Source organism: Anastrepha ludens, chromosome 5 (genome assembly GCF_028408465.1).
Source record: "Anastrepha ludens isolate Willacy chromosome 5, idAnaLude1.1, whole genome shotgun sequence".
Classification (NCBI taxonomy): Eukaryota; Metazoa; Arthropoda; class Insecta; order Diptera; family Tephritidae; genus Anastrepha; species Anastrepha ludens.
The window spans coordinates 58,594,037-58,619,189 of record NC_071501.1 but is presented as its reverse complement, the minus strand read 5'-3'; the positions used below and the strand labels follow the sequence as shown (position 1 = coordinate 58,619,189).

General features: G+C 35.7%; 1 protein-coding gene across 1 annotated transcript in view; it reads left to right on the top strand.

Annotated features, from left to right (window-relative positions):
* The first annotated feature begins 2,719 nt into the window (after positions 1-2,719).
* LOC128864730 (uncharacterized) overlaps positions 2,720-25,153 on the top strand; it is a 95,427-nt gene continuing 72,993 nt past the window's right edge. The window contains exons 1-2 of the mRNA XM_054104482.1: positions 2,720-2,899; positions 19,737-20,908. Coding sequence (XP_053960457.1) covers positions 20,271-20,908 — 638 coding nt within the window. The 5' untranslated portion in view covers positions 2,720-2,899; positions 19,737-20,270. The remainder of the gene's footprint in view (positions 2,900-19,736; positions 20,909-25,153) is intronic.

The window sequence follows — 25,153 nt, the reverse complement described above, 5'->3', positions numbered from 1 at the left end:
TCAACAACAACTGCAATCGCCGGCAATGCTACCAGATGTTAAAAAAAAGTAAAGCTAAATAAAACTGATTGAATTATTGAACTAATTTTTAAAAACTGTATACTTTACAAAATTATAAAACTTACATATAAAAATGTCATGAAGGAAGAACTAAAACTCCGAGACTAAATAAGAAAAAAAATGCTAAATCAAGTTACGAAAACGGTAATCTGGCCAGACTGGTACTAAAACGACGTAACTAACTCATTGTCAAATTTCAAGTAACGGTACCACGATAGGTGCCATCTCATTATTCTGTCCATCATGGAGAATAAATGTATTTTTTCCAAAAAAGGTTTAAAATAATTTTATATATACATATATATGTATATACATACCTAGATAATATGCGCTTTGGTGTTTTGGGTGTTTGACCGAGCTCTCCTCCTATTTGTGTTGTGTGTTTTGATGCTCTTCGACAAATGGAAGGACCTACAGTTTCAAGCCGACACCGAAATACACTCGGAAGCCACTGACCAAGGTAGGTTGGTATTGAAAATGGGCATATTGATCAATACCCAAGAAGTCGTAGAGGTGGACTTAATATTAAATGTAAAAAAAGAAAAGAACACAAATGATATCTCTGATATTAATGAGCATAATTCCTCAACTTTGGTAGAAATGATGAACCTAAACAACAATAAGAAGAAAGAAAAACTTTGAAAAATTAGGTAGTATCACGTTTAAAGCTAGAACTGGGTACCAAGCGTTGCAGGCGTTATAACATTCAGGTAAAAAATTGTTAGTTGAATAAAGCGCTGAAAGCCACAACACCGGTGAAGTTTGAAGTTCTACCTTAAGCGCGTTTAACTCAATCCGATTATACATACTAATTTTGTGTAATTCTTTAAACTCCCTAGAGTTCTATTTCCGGTTGGTTGCATGAGAATGTAACTATTGCCATTTCAAGCAATCATTTACATACATAAGTGACCAACTGCTAAAGACAGTAAGGCAAACAAAACAAAAAACAAAGATGTTATTTGTGCCCTCTTTTTATTTCCAAGCAGGCACGACGTCTTTGTCGGAAAGATATTCGCTACTTTCTCACAAAAGGAGAGCTAATTCATACCTGGAATGATATTCATTGGGAACTCGTCTCCAGATTATGATTTATACATGAGATAATTTCATCTTTTGCTTTAGGGGCAGATCCTGGCTTTGATTTTCCGGATATATTACAGTACCGTTTGCTCAATTGGCCCTCATCACTTCACGACATGCTCTTACTTAAACGACTAGCAATCATTGCCCCTGGATATTTAAAGCGGATTTTGAAGCGATAGTTGCAATATTATATTTACATATGTATGTACTTCTATAAATTCTCTTGCGTCATTGCCTTGATTCTGCTTACTGATTCGCTGGCAACCATCTCAATTTCTGTGTTTTTGCTTTTCGACACCATTACTACCGCAATATCATCAGGGAACTCAATGATTCCATAGTAGTAAGCCTAATGCTGAAAACGGGGAACGACGTACGCAGTCCCTTACCGCAGCCCCTAACGAGCACAAAAACTCATCCCGTGAGAACAACTGCGTTCTTTTAGTTACATATTTACACAATACATCGGCTTGTGTGTGTATGTGTTTGGTTGTATCTACACCATGTTGCCATTGATATTTTTGCTTACACACTTGTTCACACATCCGCGTTATCAGTTACAATTTTTCATTGTTTAATAAACCAAAGCCAAAAACCAACAAATGCAAATAGTTCATTTATCTATAATTAACATTATTCAACAGTGTTTTTAAGTTATTTTAATAAAAATTATAATTTTTCTTAGTTTATTTTGTAAATGATTTCGAAATGTGCTGCTTGGCAACACTGTGTGGTGAGAGAGCAATCAGCTGACAGGGTTCTACGGGAATTTTTAAAAATCCTGAGATAAAATCTACGTATCGTACGGTACGAAAGGAAAGATTTTTTCATTTACAAGGAGTTCTCATTAGTTTGATCGTAACAGCTGACAGGGGATTGCGTTTACGTCGTCCACTGTTTTCAGCATAACATTGATCCTTGTGAAACCCCTACTGACACATAGGACTCTTCAATGATGAAATTTAACCTTATCTGTGTAGCATTTCCCGAAATGTATGTCTATGCCTCACACTTGTTAATATTTACACTCCCATCTCCAAAAAACCAGATATGTACATACATACATACATATGTGCCTAATCAAACGCCCATAAATATATATATACGTACATATGCATCTGCATTTCAGTATGGTTCCATGTGAATTTCCGGAGCTACCAAATATTCTGGAGCAACATCAGTGCGCTATTTGACTGTTTTTTTATTTATACACATTAAAGTACATATTCATAACCTTAATGTGATCAATAAACATGTACAGTATATACATATATGCATGTGCTCATGTGCTGAGCAATAAACAAACACATATTACCACATATGTACGTAGATATGTAAGTCCATAAGGAGGCTCATAAATGAAGCGTTCGCCAGCGGCAACGATCAACAATTTGCTTTCAGATAAGAGCGCTAAGTGCTTATCGAGGAAATGATAAGATTATTATTATCAAAATGGACATAGATAAAACAATCAACATTTCACTAAACGAAACTGGAGCGATTTCAGTATGAGGTGAATAAGAGAAAAATTGTGAATTAGTAGAAGTTCGCGTATTCTCCTGTAAAGGCTAAATTTACGAGATTCTTTAATATATGTACATATGTATGTATATAATATTGTATATATTTATGAGTATCTCAAATACTTATACCTATGTGCTTAAAAACCGAGTTCTTCTTCAGTCAGAAAACTCAATTTAAAAGACATCGAATTATTATCGATACACAGAACTAGTGGAGTGTGAAAGCTAACGTGAGTGAAGAGAAATTATAAAACAAACAAAAAAATTTAAATACATATGTACCTAATAATAGAGAGCATACAAGTTTTGTTGCTTGTTGTACAATGGCTACCTGGATTAACTTCAGAATGGTCAGTGTTTCGCTGATTGCAAACGAAAATCTATTCTGAAAAAGCCAAAGTGCATAACAACAATCAGCCGCATATACCCACCCACACCTCAGCACATACATACATACATATTTATCATACGTACGCCCAACATACTACAACAATTCTAATTTACGCAGTCGCAGAGGCAGTGGATGAACTCGTTTTTGTGTCAGTGATCTATAAAAATAATGGAAACGTTGCATCGATTTTTCCGGCTTTTGTATGCCACGCTGGTTTATGGGGTTTCACACTTTTGAGCGTATATTATATTCTTTTTGTAATTTGTGTGCCAATAAAGAGATACAAGTGTACAAGTGTAGTAGGGCGTATAGAGAACAATAAAAATAACACACAACCACAAAAAATATATTGATACTTATATACATACTTGTATATACATATACTTATATACACATATATATACGCACATACATAGCGTGTCTACCTACATAGTGTATTTTAAAACACCTGCGCCTAGGTAAACTCAATACTATTCATGACACACTAAACATATGCATGTACATATACGCTTGAATATATGCTTACGAATACCCCACAGGCGTAGTGTCCTTCCTATGCACTAACACCTTTCACCAACAAATCAAAAACAAATATGATAGCACCAGTAGATATCAGCATACCCGTAATAACAAAAAGTATAAATGGTATAATTTGAAAAAAAGTAAAAATGTAATAAAATATAAAAATATAGGGTGCACTTTTGGTGTACTTCTTCAAGTGCATTCGGATAAAGTAAGCCAAGAACCGAATTAAAAATTTATTTAAGCCGGCTTTTTTTCTTGTTTTTGCTTGTGTTAGGTTATTCTTATGATAGAATGTGTCTAGAGATCTCCGAAACATGTGGGGCAAAACCACTCACTTTAGGGCTGCCAAGCTATTAAATTTTTACAATACTAAACGTTACTTCTTTTTTTAAATTTTTTTATAATAAATTTGTTTGTACAGTAAATGATTTCAATTTCAAACGTGTATAAAAAATACTTTCAATTCGAAAAACATATGTAGGTGCGTATGTAAATTCATATTAGCATCTATCAATTGTGTTTTTTCAATTGTGATATAAATTTGTTATTTTTCAAATAACGGACAAAAACTTACCAAACCTAATTTTTAACGGAAAAAGTTACCAATTTTGGTAGGAAGCTAACAAAAGGGCAGCCACACTCAGGTGCTTGTGCCCAAGCATAAATGAGTACATACATATACGAGTATATGTATATACATGTTTACGTACTTATACATTCCTGATGTGCCAACGTGACTGCAGTCTGTTGTTCATGTAACGAAATACCCAGAATGTCTTGTCTTTGCAATCTCCTCCACGGACGCTTTTACTCGTGTGTATGCTTGCGCCAACTTTTAAGCTTGTATGTATGCGAGCGACAGTACGACGATGCATCGAGACGGCAGGAGATTCACAACGTTCTTGTATGCCACTGGTGGTTATACAATGACAAACAACTGCATACGACACATTTGGCTCGGCCGCTGTTGATATTTTTATGAGCATCACCTGGTATACATTTGGAAAAGTTTTCAGTAGCGGTTCACAGACAGTCAGCCAATCAGGGTACTTTGAGTGTGACAGCAATAAAACCGAAGAGATTTTTTTCGACTGCAATTTTGTGAGTGACATACTTAATTTGAAATATACTCCTACGCTAACGTTGAATTCGGATATACATACATACCATATGGCTTTATTTCCCGGCGTAACTTAGTATTGAGTAACTTAGTGTAAAGAAAGTCAAAAGCGACGCCTAAATTTCACTAGTGAATAATTCCTAGACGGTATCATTTTTTATGTTATCTTTGATATTTGTCAAGTAGACTGAATAACAATTTTAGACGACAAAACAACATATCGCAAAGTTCGTAATTTTTTTGGTAGAAATAATCGTCCGAAAGAGCCGAGAATTCAAAGTTTGGTGAAAAAATGTCAAGAAACTGGTTCTGTCGGGGATAGAAAACTGGACTGACAAACCAAAAACTGGACGTTCTGTTGAAAATATTGATGTTGTAAGCGTTCATGAATCGCCTGTTTAGCGGATTTTACTTGCAGACATACCCACGGTGGACCTTCAAATGATGGCATTTTTCCCATATATGTATTTGTTAAGAACCCTATTTTGAATACAAAAAAGAATTGAAACCTGAAAGAATACAAATTTTTACATTTTTTTTTTCTCTTTTAAAATAACAGTTTGGCGCGTCTTTTGAAAGGCCCTTTATAAGGTGTTCCATCAATACAATTACTTTGTACAAAACACAATGTTTTGCTCAGTCGTCCAGTATTTTGGTTCGATAGCTGTCATGTGTGAACATTCAAGTTTAGCTATGGAAATCCACACGTAAACAGGAGATAATAAGAAGCTGGCATAAAATAAGTTTGGTTTTCTGGTAGCGAACCAACAAACCAAAATATTGTTCTATTATTTCATAACACCAATGTTCAGCAATTATTTGACCGTCGATAAGTGAGCGTACACTAACCGTATTCAAAGCTACACTTTAAGATCTCCAAAGCTGAATAAAATTCGAATTTGAAGTTTTGAAACAAAGAGCGGAGGTATCAGCACTTTTAAGTTTTTAGATATTTTTCCCATTACAAATTCGGATTTACGAAGTTAGGCATTCTATCGCATTCAAAACAAAACAACGAATCAACTTACAACAGTCAATAGTTTCTTATCCAAGTTTCTGCCGGTAAGTTGTTTCGTATACTGAAATGTTCTTGGCAAAGAACGCTTTATGTGATTTGTTACCAAACTTTTTGAGTTACAAAAATTCGAAATTTTTTGATTTTCTTCTCTCAATAGTCGTGTTCGATAACACAAAAATTAGTTATAGCTATTCCTAATTTTTGCAAATAGGCGTTCGTTAACGCCACAAATTATCCATGGCTCAAAATTTAAGCGACCAAAGTGGCAGTTGATGCAAGAGAGGCGCTCTTTTTGTTTCGGAGAAATTTTAGCCAGAAAAATTATCCATCTCGAAAACAGCTGATCTGTAGGCATATGATTGCATTTTTTGTAACAAACAAATTTATTTTTTGTAGAATCTAGTATTCTGTACTCCTTTGCCCCTGCACTGGTTTGAAATTTGCAGCTTATAGTCAGACACGATATAATTGAAAATGTATCAGCAAAAAACCTGAGTATGTATATTTATGGTAGCGTTTTTGGACAACAGAAACATTTATAAACAAACCCAACTGATATGTCTTCTTCCACCAGTTTTTGCAAGTATTGGATAATTTCTCGTTCGTTAACCTTTATTTGTTTTTTCCACTCTTTGGGAGAGAATTTTCGCTTACGCTCTATATTTGGGTTGATGGCTGGTGATGGCCAATTTCGTTATAGAACAAAACTTTTGCACAACGAATTTTTAGAAGTTAGCTGTCAAACGAAATGCGAATAAAGAGCGCAAATAGTTTTCAATGACTCATTGGATATGACGATATTGGGTTGTATACAAATGCCATAGATAGATATCGGCCGTTTTCGAATCGCCAACCATTTAGCGACCTGCAAATAAAACAACAAGGGGCTTGTTATATAGTATGTATTGTATTTAGTTGGCAGTTAACAAAAAAAACTAGTGGTGAATAAAATAGGTGCAAGCAAAAAACAAAAAAAAAAAAAATTAAAAAATTAAGGTATGTTATACAAAATATATGAAAAATTTGGTAAGTAAACACGATTTTATTTGGAGTGTACATATTCTTTGTTCTTATCATTATTGATTGATATATGATTTTTCACTAAGTTGATAGAGCCGGGTTGATTTGAAGGTACACACAATAACTGTAACTATTTCCGGCCTGACTGTACTCTAGTAAATTATGAAAATAGAGACTATTGTAAATGGGAGACGAGAAAGTATTTGGGGGATTCCAGCTAAACGTTGAACTGACGGATTGACACATAAAACCGAGGCGCATACATCCAAAGTAATGCCAGTAGAATAGCTGATCGTGTTTTTTTCTTAAGATTTCACGGTTTCACTGATAAAATTATCTGTTTTTTTTTATTGTTGTTTCACTTGTTTGTTTACATTCCGGTTGAAATTTTGACACTCAAACCACCAAATTGCAAAAAATACCTGCAAATAGAAGATAAGCACACTTTGTTTTTGTACTGCTGCTATCACTTTGTGTGCATGCATAATATAACCATAAAAATATGCTACGCGATTTCACTTATGTAGATATGCTTACATATAGGTATGTATGCCCTCTTTTTCCACGACCTTTTTTCAAACGATTTTGAAAATAATAAATTTTATAACGAATTTCAAAACAAAAATTTTTTTCTAAACAAAACATATTTCATAAAAAAATGCCTTATTAAGTAAATATTTTTAGTGTACGATTAAGTAAAGATACATACATGGCACATATTCCTTCAAAAACGATGCAATAAGTAGATCATAGAACTAACCAAGTCCGACTTAGCATTAAAATTTAATCGTAATCTTTATGTTGTGTGTAGCCGGAGAACAAGTATTGTACAAGGTGGCGCAAATTAATGATACAATTATCTTTTTGCATCATTTTTTACTGGATACAACTAATAATTTGGAGTGATGGAAATTTTTATTTGATTTTTACGCACTCTATTGCTTGTTTGTTTGTATACTCCAGCTTTTAGTTCACAAGTGTCACATATGACGTACGACGCCATCTGCGAAAATTATAAATTTTCCGATAGGGTGATTCATTTTGCGCCACCTTGTATAAAAGAACTCCAGAAAGCAAAAAACCCTCGCTAATAACCGACTATATTACAACGAAAAACCAACAGATGCCGTTAATAATTTGAATAAAACCCGACAGATGAGTTGAACATATATGACATAGTGTCTGACATATCTACATATTGATGATAGCATTTCTGATCTAGTCCGTAATAAACGTGCACGCTTCTTATCAGGTAGCAGTGAATAGTTGCAAAATTGATGTTTTTCTCAATTTTAATTTGAATTTTCATATGTTTTGTACTTATGGATTGAATTTTCACTGCACACTAATTTTAATTTGTTTCTAATAAAAATTAATTGCTTTTGTTTTTTAAATACTTATGGATGCAATATGGATTTCGTTTTTATTTCGTTTGCGCAGTTTTATGGGAAAATATTATATTTAGTGTTCTTTCATCTTACTCGATTTTTTAAAGTTGTGGAACCTATTGCCAAATTTACCATAGGTCGCATGTATTTTCTTGCGCGGTTTTGTTTTTCCCCTTTTTAAGGAACGTATCTACCGTGTAAAAACCTTGTATATGAATGTATGTATGTATATACACCGAACTCTCTTGTTTTTTACTACATACATATGTATATGAAGTACATACATACAGTATGTAGTTTTGCATACAGCTTGCGCCTTTGCTCATATATTGTTAGATGCTTGGACTAGCACCTCCACTTATTTGTAGTGCGCGTCTTGATTCTGTTCCACAAATGGAGGAACGTACGCTTTAATGCCGCCTCCGAACGCTAGATAATTTTTTACGAGGAACTTCTTCGTGGCCTGCCGAGAGGCGACCACTATTTGAAAAAGTATATTCTATAGTTTGGTGTTTCATACCCGCGATTGTAGGTACTTAGTTGCTCTATTTTGTTCCTTTTATTTGTGCCTACAGCAGCTTAAATTTATTGAGAAATATTAAATTATTATATTAACTACTTTGCATTTACTACATATTCTTACTTACTTACTTTTCTGAATATTCGAATATGCTTAGTTGAATTCGGAGCACCGACTTTGAAAAATATTCAAAACTACATATTTCATAAAAATTTATTAAAGCATTTTCCTTCTATTGACCACCAGCCGCTTTCGCTTTGAAAATCAGTCATATGTGTTCGTTTGATGAAAAGTGAATTTCGCTTGAATCTCGAACATGGCTCACAAATGAAGCTTTGGCTTTTCCAAAACAATGCTTTGCTCGAAATAAATGACGGAGCGGAGCGAATAACAATTTATACGATGGTTGCCTTTTAGTAAAAATAGTAATTACTATATTCATTAATGAAAAATATTTTATGGATTTTCAAAATATTGTATTTTTCGTGGAGGTCAATACACTTCTGCATTCGCTTGAACCAATTTTCAAAGCACTTTTGCCACTCAGAAGTGGATACCTCCAAAACGAGACTTCAACAGTTTCTTCAGGCATTGGAAAATGTTGGTCTCGCATTTTATTTTTGATGTTCGGGAACTACAAGAAATTATTAGATGCCAAATCAGAGCTGTAAGGCGGATGATCCATTAATCCGATGTTTTGAGTGCGGCGATACGAGAGAGCTCGTATTGCTTGCGGTTGGTTTTTGTTAATTCTCCTGAAATTTTGACAGTTTTAAGTTCATCTAGTGGTATAGTTGCGATCTGACCAGATTTTCCGAAAAAACAGGCGTCCATATGCTTTGAGGTGCTTCTCGGCGAACAACTTTTATTTGATTAAGCCCGTCTTGGAACACTCGTACTGTCGAACGCTGTTTTGTTTTCGGCGTATGTGCATTTATCCCATATTTATCACCTGTTACAATGCCATAGCGTGCTTTGAACCACCGCGCCTGAATTTCTTTAACATTTTTTTACACCAATCGACATGACTCCGTTTCTGGGCAATTTTATGCGGTTCCAACAAGAACAAATCCTTTTAAACGTTTCGGAGTATTCGAGGTTACGAGTATAATTTTATTGTAGACCTTCACTAAATTTCTCTCTATTGCAAACACTTTTGGTAATTCTTCGAATTTAACCAGTTCAGCTCCACTATTACAGATCACGGCCTTATCTCCAGTGACTACCTCTGAGGGCTTTCCTATAGGTTTTTGCCAAACTTTACTAAAAACATGAGTACTCATAAAACACAAATGAAACGCGCTATCGATTTAAAGCTTTAACTGGAACTAAAGGAAGAAGGACATAAAATACAAACGACATAGAGTTGACAGTTGTCATGACTAAATCGCCGAAACTTAACTGCCACACTTCGTAATTATTTGTTTTCGAGTACAGTGTCGTGTTTTGTTAAAAAAATAAGTCTTGGTTTATACTTTGCTCTAAGATCCAGTTTAACATTAAATTATTTTGAAGGTGAAGTAAATATGAACACGGAGGAAGCAGTTTATCATATTTATTATTTTTTAAGTAATGAAATTAACTTCAACAAATATTATAGGGAGTATTTACCAGAAATTAGTGTAGCTTGAACTATGTACCGCCTCAGAAGAACAATTAAGTAAAGAAACAGATGAGAAGAATAAGAATAAGTAAAGGAATATATTTTGAAACAATTTATATATTGTATCGATTCCATTCGAAATCCTCTTTCGCCTGGTTTTAAGCTTTAACAATTAAAATTAATATATTATATTGTATTTTGTTTTTGTTAAAGACATGTTTTCTAAACTAAACCTTACAAATTAAAATAAATAAATAATCGCCGCGTACACTTCTGTTTGGTGCTTGGACGAGCTCCTCTTCCTATTTGTGGTGTGCGTGTTGATGTTGTTCCACAAATAGAGGGACCTACAGTTTCAAGCCTACTCCGAACGGCAGATATTTTTTATGAGGAGCTTTTTCATGGCAGAAATACACTCGGAGGTTTGCCATTGCCTGCCGAGGGGCGACCGCTATTAGAAAAATGTTTTTTTACAGATAGTAAATTGTACCGAAAATGCATTTTTGTTCCCTCAAATGTTACTAAAGTCGCGTTATGATAATAAATATAGTACATATGAGATGTTGGTTGATGTACCCTTTAAAATTTGTTGGTTAGCCATTGATCGAGCATTGTGTCACAAATCGTACATTTCGGTTTTTATGTTGTTATAACTTGATTTTTTTTAAGTTAGACGTCGCATTCTTTGTGACTTTGATTAGTTTGCTATTGCCATTATTTTTAGACATTGTTCTTTCCGGGTGGGAATCACTCTAACTACGTTTTTGACCATCTGCATAAAAAATTGCAACTGATTGCAACTAAAAAGTATGGAAAGGACTTGCTCAGCTCCAAACATATCAACATTGATGATGTTGCCATACTAATATTGGCCAATTAGAAACCTACAAGAAATATGGTTTGAACGGCATTCTATAAACCGAATGATTCTACTACAACTTTCCATACAATTACTGGAATTTCATGGTCGTTCCAAATTGCATCAATATATTCTATGAACCTGATTTGAAATTTGGTTACTTGATTATTCCTGATCTAGTTGATAGACTGAAAGGGTATAATATTATATTATCATCGACAACTGGTTTTTATCACATAGCTATATGGAAACACTATTACAAAAGAATATGACAATGGTTGTAACTATGCGCAAAATTTAAAGGTGTACACCTCCAAAGCTATTGAATTATAAAAATATTCCACGATATGAATCAACTTTTGCTTTCACACCCAATACCATTCATGTATAAGAAAGTAACAAAAACAAAGGTACAATAGTCATAAGCACAACCTATCACACACCTAAGTTACCCGAAATAATGTCTTTTTATAACCCAACGATGGGCTATGGGGGCATTTTTCAATATATAATATGTAGTTGATATTTTCGAGTTAAATATTATATTATACAACGAATCGAAATCGACCCCAATTGGAAGCAATCTCTGAAACACGCAAAACGTAAATGTTATCTGCATATACTGGCAAAGTTCTCAGTGGAAAAACGGAAACAAGACCCAATAAACGAGTTGCCTGTGACGCTGTTTTCGAGACTCTCAACGCATAGAAATGGACGACGATTAAGATAATTATGCTAGCCCTTAAAAAAAAACAAAAAAAACCCGATTAGTCCCAGAAGAAAAACGCGAATGGAGCGAAAAATGCTTTCATTCTGAAGAAAACCAAAATAAGTAGGCATCGTTACTCTGCTTCGTATATAGAAATAGCCGTATTGAAACGACAAATACGTCACTGTATGGAAAAGAGCACTGAGCTAGAATTATGAAAAGGAAAGAATTATAAATACTCTATCTGCGATTTGGCTCCAAGAAATATAAGCAGAAGTGAAATTTATTACGGACGTCGAACTTACCAGATTTCCAAAGTGTTTATTTTTATTCCAGCCTTGTCGTAGTTTCGGCATAAATGCAAATTTACCAGGCAGTTGAGAGAACGAAAAAACTTAAGGGACACTTTTTTAAAGTTTTAAATGTTTAACGAGTTGGTCAGAGGAAAACCTTTGTCTTCACTTTCGGTACACAAAATAATTATTGGTAAAATTTCCGTAGATTTTTTGGACTCTATCGGTTTTTTGGAGAAAAAAATATCATATACTACATTTTATAGATCCGCAAAGTTTGCCATATGTAGGCATTATTTATATACAATATATATGAACGAGTTGCATTTAAAGTTATTGATTTTTCATTGAAATATTGTGTCAACAATTTTGTATAATATTTTTAAAATCACGGTTTTATTTCTGTTTTATGCATGTGAATTCTTTTTAACAATAAGTAAAGAAGGCTAATTACGGACGGGGCTTTATAATATACTACATTATACATATCGCTCCCTAAGTACAAAAGGGTCACAACTCAAAATGTTCCTTCTGCTCAAATATGAACGAGACGTTATCAAAAAAACGGTCCGCGGATGACATATGGCAAAAATAAATTTTTTGTTTTTTGGTAGGACTGTTATAAGCTTACATGGCAAATTTCAGCGTGATATGTCACATAGTTTGTTTCCTGTGCTACTGTAAACAAGTCAAGCTCGAGTGTGGAAAATTTTGAGTTGTGACCCTTTTGTATTTAGGGTGCGATATACTTAAATTATTAAATTAAATTAAAATTATTTTCTTTAGGACACTGTTATATAAAGTTTTGTTCCGTTCGTGACTAGGTAATTTTTTTATACTTACGTTATATCGGTGGCGGACGTAGTTATTCACCGATGTGAGTACTTATCGAGATACAAGAACCTACCGAATGTGGGAATTTACCCGCACACTGCTCAAAATTGTACAAGTTTCGCTGTCGATTTGTTTTGGTTTCAGCTGTTGTACCACATTTGAAAATATGCAAGAAGGATAACGAAATGAGTTTTTAATATTGAAATAAAATATATGGTTTAAAAATATACAGGGTCGTAATTTTGCTTTGAAATGACGGATGATCTTATTGAATTAGTGAAAGAATGATAGATATGATAATGATAAAGATAAAAAAATCTAGATAAAGTTGATGAAATCATTCATACTAATATTTAATTTGGCGGGCGTCGCAGCCGAATGGGTTGGTGTGTGACTACTATTCGGAAGTGCACAGGTTGGAAACCTCGGGCACGAAACACCAATTGATAGAATACGTTTTTTCCCAGTTGCGGTGACTCCAGAAGAGGCTCTTCATAAAAAACCATCTGCCGTTCGGAGTCGGCTTAAAACTGTCGGTCCTTCCATTTGTGCAAACATCAAGACGCACATTACAAATACGAGGAGGAGCTCGACCAAATATCCAAGAAGCGTGTAAACGCCAATTATATGTATATATATATGGTACATGCATATACAATATTTAATCATATGTAAAAGTAATGTCTTGGTTTCGAAAAAGTAGTTTAATTATGAATTTCATTATTATCTATTAAATTAAAAGAAATTAAAGGCTTAATAGAATACAATACGACTACAAGGCATCAGCTTACATAAATTGTATTATTATAGCAGAATGTAAATTTCTTGTGGCTACTTCTTAAAACTTTTAGCGGCAACACTGATGCTTAAATTAATTTTTCCTGTAATAAATCCCAAAGTCGCACACATTGTATGAGTATACTACTCGTATAAGCGGTATTTCACTTTCTGTTGGATGACTGGACATATTTTATGATCACATTGGTATACTCGTACGTACTTATCAAAGCCATTTTTAGATAGATCTCAAAGAACGCTTTCCATAAATTAAGTTCTATTGGTACAACGCTTTGAGATCAAACGCAGTCGAGCAGTCCAAGCTTAGAACATCGTCAACATAATTTTAGACAACATCTATAGAGTATTCGTGATTTTTTGTATTCGGAATAATTTTCTTACTATTTTCACTAAATTTGAATTTGCACACGCACATAACTAACGTTTCCCGAACAGCTGATTCATGAGCCTCTTTTCGTTAATTAAACTTTATAAATAAAACTTTATTTATAATAATACTGATCGTATTACCTTTTAACACTTACATTGCAAGGTGACGAGGCAGACGTGTTTTTGTTATGATCAGCTGAGCGAAGAATACAAAGCCAAGACAATGAGTACTCGTACAGTGTTCTATTTAGTTAAGGTGTGTAGTTGAAAAGTGCATTTACTGTAAAAATCATAAATACCGGACACAAGGCCATATACAACTAATCTAGAATACCTCTATAGTAGGGAGAGTATTCCTTAAATTTCTTTATCTTCGCGTGGAAAGATTACGATGTACAGAATGCAGAGGTGCGTCCAACATTAGACCGTTAATCGTCTCTTAGCGATCTTGAAGAAATCAGCTGGTTTGCTGAGCTAATATGACAGCAGCTTGTTTACGAAAAAACTGAGATTGTGTTGGTGATATGGGAATAAAATTAGAACAACCTTCGCCCATGTTGCTTCGAGTGTGTGAATACGTGTGAAATTATCGGGCAGGCAAAGTTACTCGCACGCTTTTGCTTTCGATGGCCAAACCTGGTAATCCATCATCCTTATACGAAGATATCAAAGATACGTATGAATGCATGTACTGATGTCCTGGATATATTTGCTAAAGTCTGCCGCTCAGTGCACAAATAATTAGAAAAAAGTTAATACCTGTCATCGGCTTGTATGTAGATCCCATGTTGCGCAAAAAATGCCCGCTTATTTCTTCTGATTGAATCCGCTCCTTGTAGTAAGCAAGCAAAGCGAATCGCACACCCAGATAGAGCGTAGAAGGTGAAACTTGAACGCTGTAAAAAGTAAAGTATAAAAGAAAAATAAAACAACTACTCGCACAAGAATGTGTCTGTGACAAAAAGGATATTCATACAAAATGTACAATAGATAGATAAATAGAAAAAGATAACACCAATAACCAATATCTGGTAGATAAATAGATTTACAAGTTGCCAGCAGCAGTAGCAATACGACAAACAAAGCAACAACAATAAACACAGCACTATTTATAGAATACTCAAGAAAACAAGCGCCAGAAGCATGGTTTAAAATAACGAGGAGGGGTAAGAGCGGTATGGACGTGGATTCTGGGTGCTGCCGATAAAATGGTTATCTACAAACATACTAGTCCCATTACACTGACACACGTACGTAGGTATATAAACAAGTGACATTAGAGAAACGTTCTTTATTGTGTGCTGAATAAATTATCAGTTTACAACAAACACAATAAATGCTTCTACACATATATTTATGTATATATGCATGTATGTGTGTATGTACGCACTGAGTAAATGTAGAAACTGTGATACGATGTGTTCATCCTTGGAGGCAAATACACCCAGCCAAAGAAGTAAGCGTCGACATAGGTGAAACAAAAAGTGTTCAATTTGATTGAAAGTACAGCAGTATCGCACACGCCGGCGGAAGGTGACATCAGACTAAAATCTCAGCTCTTTCACTCAAGGAAATTTATTGTGAGAAGGTGCTAAATTGAAATAATTAAATTAGTATTGTATAGCGTAAGCGCCGTGCAAGCCGATAGTGTTAAATTGAGGTTTACTAATCGTCGGTGAAAAACGCAATTATTAGTTGCCAAAAGGTGATCAACTAAACGCAATGGTGAAAAGGTTTCACTCTTGGTAATTTTAAACATTCATATGTGTGTATGTAAGCATCCACTTACGTATATTTGCATGTGTGCATAGTATACATAGGTGATATGTACATACATACATATATATACGGGTTTTATATAAGGCCAGGCCATAATGAAATAAAACGACGTGCGAGAAGAGACACTTTGAAGGTATTGGTTGACGCGGCGTATTGCCATAGATCTACGACATTAAAAAACCTCACAAAAACATTTATGCGGTGAAATCGCATGTTTTTGGAGGCAAATTCACGTCAGCTCCGCGAGAGATAAACATATCCTCAAAATGTTCACAATAAAGTCTTATCCAAGGCACTGACTGCTCTATCGTGCAACTAATCCATCACGGCTTGGCATTTGCCGGAATATTGAAAAACACATTTGACAGACGCTGTCAAAACAACATCACCGCCGAAACCAATCAATATCGATCAGTTCCTATTAGGGAAAAAGATATACGTAATTGTATGCTAACATACATACATGAACAGAAATAGTTCCGCTAAATGACGTACGGACTCGCTTTAATATTATTGCAGCCCTGATGTTATTTACTTATTATCCAGAAAATTCATATATCCAAACTCAAACCCGTTCATGTGTGTGTTAACACTGAACGCTTTTATATGTAAATGTGGAGTCGCTGTTGATGGTGTCTGTGCACGCCGAAGCGTGTAAAGTTTGCATTGCAGCAATTGACCTATAATTAAGCTGCGCCTGCGGTATTTCAAGTGTGACAGCAAATAATTCGATTTCAATTAAATAAATTAGCCAAAGACATGGTACATGCAACGGGGGAACGAGGAAATACATAAAGGGTTTTTCAATAAGGGCGGGTAGATGTTGGAATGGAATAAAATGGCGTTTGCTGTGTGGCACGTAGCGCCGTCCTGCTGGAACCACATGTCGTCTAGGTCCATATGGTTCAATATGGGCCATAAGAAATTGGAAGGGCCACCACGTCTACCGAAAAATGGGCGCAATGCCATAAAGTTTTATCATTTGAACGTCCCCTCAATAGTGTAACTTGCCATGATGATTCGGCATTAACAACTGAATGATAAACAAAAGATTTGACAGATGTCACCAAAATAAAATGGCTGCCACAGGGCACCAAAATCGACCCGCGCCAATTGAAAACCCCTTTATATGAATACGTATGCAATATCTGCACACTAAAGGTTTCCTTATTTAAACAAATATGTATGTGCAAATTTAATTATTTATTTCAACTCGATTAAGTCTAGGCCTTCACAATTTAATACATACAACTATTGTAAAGTTACGCCATTAAATGATCTGCCTATTTAATCAATTATTGGTACTGCAAGTATAAGATCAAAATAAATAGAAAAGTAAATAAATAGTAAAATATGAAATCAAATGAAAAGTATATACACACATACATATACGAGTACACACAGGGTGCCACAAAATTAATAATAATTTTATAATTTTTGCAAATGGTGTCGACCGACAATCATATTTGACACTTGTGAACTAGACACCTGCAGTACACAAACAATGGAGCGCGAAAATCTCTTTTTCCAGAGAAAGTACTTATTATAATAATAATATATAGCAAATTACACATTAGTACTTAATAAACGAATAAATGAACACATGGTACATATATGTACATATCATACATGTCTATTGAAGATTTCCATTACTTTAAATATTTTTTTTTATTTAGTTAAAAGTTATTCAAAACAAAATTTGGTGATTAATTTTGCGTCACCTCGTACCTACATACGTAGATGTAAGTAAGCTAACGGTTATTTCATTATGCTATTTTAGAAGGTTATAAAAAATATTAAGGTGATTCGCTTAAACGCAAGAAGTGGAAAACTCGAAAGCTTCTGAAGCTTCCGAGGCTGCTTTTGGAAATACGCCCTTTGCAATCTTATAAACAATGACCAAATTCGGAAATTTGACAGTTCAGATCAGTCAATAATTTAATACGAGGGGTGCCTTTTATATGTCGGGATTAGAGAACAAAAACAAATTTTAATCATCGAAAATCACTTTATTGTTTTTCAAAATATTCTCCATGAAGATCTATACACTTTTGCATGCGTTTGAACCAATTGTCGAAGCACTTTTGCCACTCTGAATGAGGTACCTCCAAAACATGCGTTCTGAATGCCGCAACCGCTTCTTCAGGTGTCGAAAAACGTTGACCTCTCAGTTTGTTTTTTACGTACGGGAATAAAAAGAAGTCATTCGGAGCCAAGTCAGGACTATACGGCGGATGACCCATTAATTAGATGTTTTGGGTGCTCAAAAATGCAGTTGTTTGCGCCGATGTGTGAGAGCTCGCATTGTCCTGGTGAAGTGATCCGTCTTTGGCGATTGGTTTTCCTAATTTCTTAGAAGACAACTGGCAACAAATGGTTCTGTACCACTCAGAATTTACTGTTCCGCGTTGTTCTAGTGGTACAGTTACGACATGTCCAGTTTTTCCGAAAAAACAGGCGACCATTTGCTTGGAAGTGCTTCGTGCGCGAACAACTTTTGTTGGATTTGGCTCATCTTGAAACACCCATACAGTCGACTGCTGTTTACTTTCGGGCTCATACGCGTAAATCCATGATTCATCACCTGTCACGATGTCACAGACGTGTTTCGAAGCCCTGTGATCGTATTTTTTGAGCATTTCCTTCGACCAATCGACATGAGTCGTTTTTTGAGCGATTGACAAAATTGTGTGGGATCCAACGCGAACAAATTTTTTTGACAGTCAAATGTTTATGCAATATTGAATGTATGCTGGTCCCACTAATGCCTAAGATTGTCTCAATCTCACTATAGGTCACATGACGATCTTGCAATATCAGTTCGCGCACAGCATCAATGGTTTTCGGAACAACAACTGATTTGACCTCGAAACTTCATAATGAACCAATTCAATCTCAGCATTCTGTTACTTTTGCTAATTCTAACAGAATAATAGAAAGCGATTTATTTAAGCATCGAACAAACAATAATTGGTTGCCACGCGTTGCATTTTTAAGTATTTAAATACTGACCATATGTCGATTTTTCTGTGTTTTATTATAATTATTTTTGTTAATATATTTATTTTGTATAGCACCAATTCATTTCATAAGGTTTTTATGGGATCCCTACAAAATGCAGTATATCAAAATTTTTTTCGTACAAAATACTGTAAATTAACGTAACAAAATTCTGCAGTGACAAAATTGTGTATTGTCGAAATTCTGTACTGACGAAATTCTGTATTAACAAAATTCTGTATTGGAAAAATTTTGTGTTGACAAAAGTCAACGAAAAAAGAAGTTCTACGCAAAAATACGGTGGATTGCGTAGCCGGAGTTGGACTGATGAGGGTTATTTTTTTGAAGCGCGGCCGAAGGCCGCCCACGTGAAAAGGAGTTCTACGCAAAAATACGGTGAATTCTATCGAAACTCAAGAAAAAAAGTGCGCACTTTTTTTATAAAATTTGTTGAATTTCTTATCATTTACTTACAGCATTTCGTCAATACAGAATTTTGTCAATACAAAATTTCGTCAAAACAGAATTTCGTCAATACAACATTTCGGCAATACAGAATATTTTTTACAGAATTTTGAAATACAGGATTTCGTATACAGAATTCTATAATACAGAATTCTGAAATACAGAATTTTGTATACAGCATTTTGTAAACAGAATATTGTATCATACAGCATTTCGTACCCAACCCGGTTTTTATATACAAACCTGGCAACAATTTTTCAGGCCTGATTTCCACAGTCTGATATGTAGTTTTCTGTGTTATTGTACATTTGTATGTATTAATATTATATAAGCCAATTTTTAATTAACAAGAATCACTTGTCTCTTTTGCTTACAGCTACTTACTGCTATCACATCTTTATCCAGCATTTGCGTACTTTATCTAGAGCAAAACAATTAAATAAATTGTATAAATAACTAGCCAAGTGTATAAACGTATAATGTCAATTACAGAAGTTCTGGAAATTTGCTAACGTCCCCTAACTGTATCTTCATTATATGGGATAGGCAATTTGTTAAATACGCCGCGCCTTATCTACGAACTGATAAAAATTATATTAAACTGATAAAGTGGGACAATATTTACTAAATTTGTGCAACTATACAGATTGTAAGTTTTGCCTAGTGAAGTTAATGCTATAAAGTAATCCAACTTTATTATTACCAAATCCCTCTATGCGGTGGCAGTCAATATTTGTTTCTAAGCCGAAACGCACATAGCTGTGAGGGTAGTCACTTAACAATTGGAATTGACCTAATATTTAATACCAACTCATAGTCACGCATATACGTAGATGTATGTATGTATGCATATATGAACCTACAAATAACAACCACAAGCGCTAATAAAATTTCGAAACAAATCGCGTAAATGATGTTGCATTCCATGAAATTGTGTGCTGATAAACTCAACGGAATAACGGCAACACCTCCGGACTCAGTAGCACTCCCTGGTGCAGTGTTGGTTGTTAATACTACTACAGCATTGCCAACACCTGTTGCAATTGCGAATGCAAATTCCGGCGGTGCCATTTCGGATAAAAATAATTTAAATAGTACCCTTATCAACACCTCCACCATCGCTTCTATAGGCAACAATAGCAACATTAACAACAGCGCCATTGTGCAGCGGCAACTTCATCAGCACCAAGGAAAATATTTGGACGCGCCGGGTGCAACAAAATTCCATCCATATTTGCGTCCAGCAGCCGTGGTGGCTAGTGAAAATTCGGGCAGCTCAACAACTGTAGCGGGGACAAGTGCATTTGCGGCAACACTGTTCCCTCCGTTTCTAAATTCGGTAAATACCAACGCCACCACCAACAAAACACCAGGAACCACAACTGTTGCCGCTGTTAACACTGCAACATCACCAAGTGGATTACTAACTTTGCCAACAAAACAGCCAACTTCTGTTTCCACCGCCAATGCAACTACAGCAGGAGCCTTTATTAATTCTAATTCTACATACGGGAACGGCAATAACTACTCAGCAGTGCACTTGACGAGGTAAGTAGATTCGGATTAATTTTAACTAAAAAGAAACATCTTCTTTTAGCATTTTGCATAGCCTAGCTTAAGTTCGTAAGGAGCGTTTCAATACACGATTCCTTAAAGATTTATCATTCTAAACGTTTCCTGAATAATCAAATTACTAAATTAAATAATAAACTCATCCTGCAACGTGAACAGCAAATAGTCAAACCAGGCCTGGTTGGCCCTCAAAGCCTTTTACGTGTATTTTTATTATTGAAAAGAAAAGCACCGATCTAGCTTATCTAAGAGCTACCTATAAAACGTTAAATTCATTTACTAGAAAGGATATTGCATAGGAAATATAGTATTTAATACTTAAATCAATGCCATTTTTTAAATCCATTTAAGTGTTTGTAAAAGGTCTCCGAGGTGAACGAGGACAAAACGAAGTACCTCCTGTCTTCAAACAAACAGTCGGCGCATTCGCGTATCGGCACCCACGTCACTGTTGACAGTTATAATTTTGAGGTTGTAAAAGACTTCGTGTATTTAGGAACCAGCATTAACACCGATAACAATGTCAGCCTTGAAATCCAACGTAGAATCTCTCTTGCCAACAAGTGCTACTTTGGACTAAGTAGGCAATTGAGCAGTAAAGTCCTCTCTCGTCGAACAAAACTAACACTCTACAAGACTCTCATCATGCCCGTCCTAACGTATGGCGCAGAAGCTTCGACGATGACAACATCCGATGAAGCGACGCTTGGAGTGTTCGAGAGAAAGATTCTGCGTAAGATTTTTGGACCTTTGCACGTTGGCAACGGCGAATATCGTAGACGATGGAACGATGAGCTGTATGAGCTTTACGACGACATAGACATAGCGCAGCGAATAAAGATCCAGCGGCTTCGTTGGCTGGGTCATGTCGTCCGAATGGATACAAACGCTCCGGCTTTGAAAGTATTCGATGCGGTACCAGCTGGTGGTAGCAGAGGAAGAGGGCGGCCTCCTCTGCGTTGGAAAGATCAGGTGGAGAAGGACTTGGCTTCACTTGGAGTGTCCAATTGGCGCCGGTTAGCACGAGAAAGAAACGACTGGCGCGCTTTGTTAATCTCGGCCAAAATCGCGTAAGCGGTTATCGCGCCAATTAAGAAGAAGAAGAAAAGGTCTCCTATGAATTATAAGTATAGACATAGTGCGAAATAAAGTTTAAATAAAAAAACAAAAATAATATTATATTTCTAATGGAATAATTTAAATACTTAAATAATTAAGGAAGGTTACAGCGGGTTCAAATCGAACTTTATTTAGTACATCCACGCAAATTTAGGTAAAATTTAATTAGCGCTAGCACTTCATTTTTAAAACCAAACTCATAAACAACTCTCGCTCACTTCTGAGTTATGAGAGCTATAACATTGAGAGCTTTAGTCACTTCTAAACGGATGGAAATTTTTCTTAACATATAAAAATGGACGTGGTTTTACCGGGGTGCAATTATATTTGCTTCGATCTAAACGCAATACATGCACCAATTTTTGGCGAGCTTTATTGAGTCGTTATCGATATACGCGCATTTACCCAAACGTGGGCGTCGCTACGCTTCTTCTTCTTAATTGGCGATTTTGGGCGAGTTTCACAAAGCCCGCCAGTTGTTTCTTTCTCGTGCTAACCGGCGTCAGTTGGGCACACCAAATGAAGCCAAGTTCTTCTCCACCTGATCTTTCCAACGCAAAGGAGTCCTTCCTCTTCCTCTGCTACCACCAGCTGGTACTATATCGAATACTTTCAGAGCCGGAGCGTTTGTATCCATGACTCAGCCAACGTAGCCGCTGGATCTTTATTCGCTCCGCTATGTCTATGTCATCGTAAAGCTCATACAGCTCATCGTTCCATCGCCTGCGATATTCGCCATTGCCAACATGCAAAGTTCCAAAAATCTTCCGCAGAATCTTCCTCCCGAACACTCCAAACGTCGCCTCATCGGATGTTGTCATCGTTCACACATTTGCGCCATACTTTAGGAATGGCATGATGAGAGCCTTGTAGAGTGTTAGTTTTGTTCGTCGAGAGAGGACTTCACTGCTCAGTTGCCTACTCAGTCCAAAGTAGCACTTGTTGGCAAGAGAGTATTTACATTGGATTTCAAGGCTGACATTGTTATCGGTGTTAATGCTGGTTCCTCAACAGCGAAGTCTTTTACACCCTCTAAATCATAACTGTCAATACGCGAGTGCGTGTCGATAACCAGTTTGGAAAAAGCAGAACTAACATCGCGGATGTTAAGGTCAATAAAGTCAATATCATCGGTATGCACCAACAATTGGACGCTCTTATAAAAAATTGTGCCTGAGCGATTAAGTTCTGCGGCTCGTACGATCCTTTCCTATATCAGGTTAAAGAAGTCACACGACAGCAAGTCACCCTGTCTGAAGCCTCGTTTGGTATCAAAGAGGTTCTTTATTACTTGTGCCGTATTTATTTTAAATGGCAATTTTACTTCATTTATTAAAGAGATATCAAGTTACTTTTGTTTTGAAATTTAATATTTAATTGATAACATGGACGTGTATTTGTGTTTTTTTTTGCGCCTGAGATATCAGAAGCAATGTAAGATGTCTAATTTTTCCTTGTCTTGTGTCAGCTATTTAATAAATGCGTGATGTCCTCGTAAAAAAGCTACATTTTATTTCAGAGCGACTCCTAAAGAGTTAGAAGGCTAAACAAGTTAGAAGCAATACTGTTTTTGTCGCGCCACAAAACATAGGAAAAAGAGGGAGTTAAGTTTGTTTATGTCCGAGAAAGACAAAATGAACAGAAAAGATTTTGGGCAACGGATTTCGAGGTCGGGCCAGATCGGAATAGAGCAAAGTTGTCGCAGTCAAGCTCTTCGAATACGTATCGAAATTTTGGACTGCTGGAATGAGCCCGAGGCAGCCCATTCTTTGGATGACGCTTCTACGCAAAGAATTTAAATCCTTTTTATTTTAAAAGTTTAGTTTTATTTAAACGAATTTTGCGTTAAACCATCTACCGATTGTTGTGTATTTCGCCTGAAAAAAGAACTCGCTCAAATGCTTTCTGAGTGAGAGACAAAAAAGTAGGAGCACTCAACAAAAACAACCATTGGGCTGGAGGTACAAGAGTATAAAAATTCTAACTGCGCGCCGCAAAGTTACAATTTAAGGATAACAATAAACAAATTGCAGAGGGTCGCATTTGTTAAGCTGCAATTCATAGCCTAAAAATATACGTGGGTTTCGCTGTTGCACCGTGCAAGGTTTTGAGGGTGCTTATGAGGGGGCTACTCTAAAAATTGCGTCACAATGGTCTCGTTGCGGCAACGAATTTGACTGACTCCGAAATAGTTTATTAGTGTTTGAGTCGAAGGCGCCAAATACGCGCCGTGCGCCATGCCGGAATGGACAAAAAATGGCAACTTTCTACTTTTACGGTACGACAAATGCGGCGCAAATGACAACTGTTTTAAGAAGAACAATTTTGTGGAACGCAAATTTTTATCGATGGTGTTTTTAAAATGAAATTTAAATTAATTAAATCAATTTAAACGCAGACTTATTTTTCCGATAAAAGCTTGAAAGAGTAGAGAAAAGGCTAGGATTAACCAAGTTGTCCTGAAAAATGAATGTGCGTCCCGATCTCGAAGTTATCGTCGCACCCACCGTCTACAAATACTATAAATTCTATTAAAACCCCATTTCGCTTGAATAAGCATTAATTTTTTTTACATATTCACAACCAATAAAAACCTGTTTAAACACAACGAAATATGATATTTACTTTCACGACAAGATCCTCTGTGGCTTTTTTTATATGCGGTAATACTTTCATTGTGACACCTCAGTCCGTTTTACGTGTCCCGTCAGTCAAATGCGTTGCCGCAACGGACGCAAAGGACCCTTTGTGACAGCCCTTTAAGTCTTGCATTATTGCAGAGCATCCAGAAATGAAAAGGTCCTCTACTAAAATATGCAATAGTACGAGAACACCCCCAATTGTAAATGAAACAGCTCATTAGAAATGCCGAATTCTCATGAATAAGGACAACAAATAATCAAGGATTTATCAATAATATATGAAGAATTTAATAAATTGGTTTTTAAAAAAGTCTATAGTATTTGCGAACACGCAAACGGCGTTATCACTGAAAATGGTTTCGCATGCTATTAAAAAATAAAATAAATAATTGGCGCGTACACTTCTGTTAGGTATTTGGTCTAGCTCCTCCTTCTATTTGTGGTGTGCGTCTTGATGTTG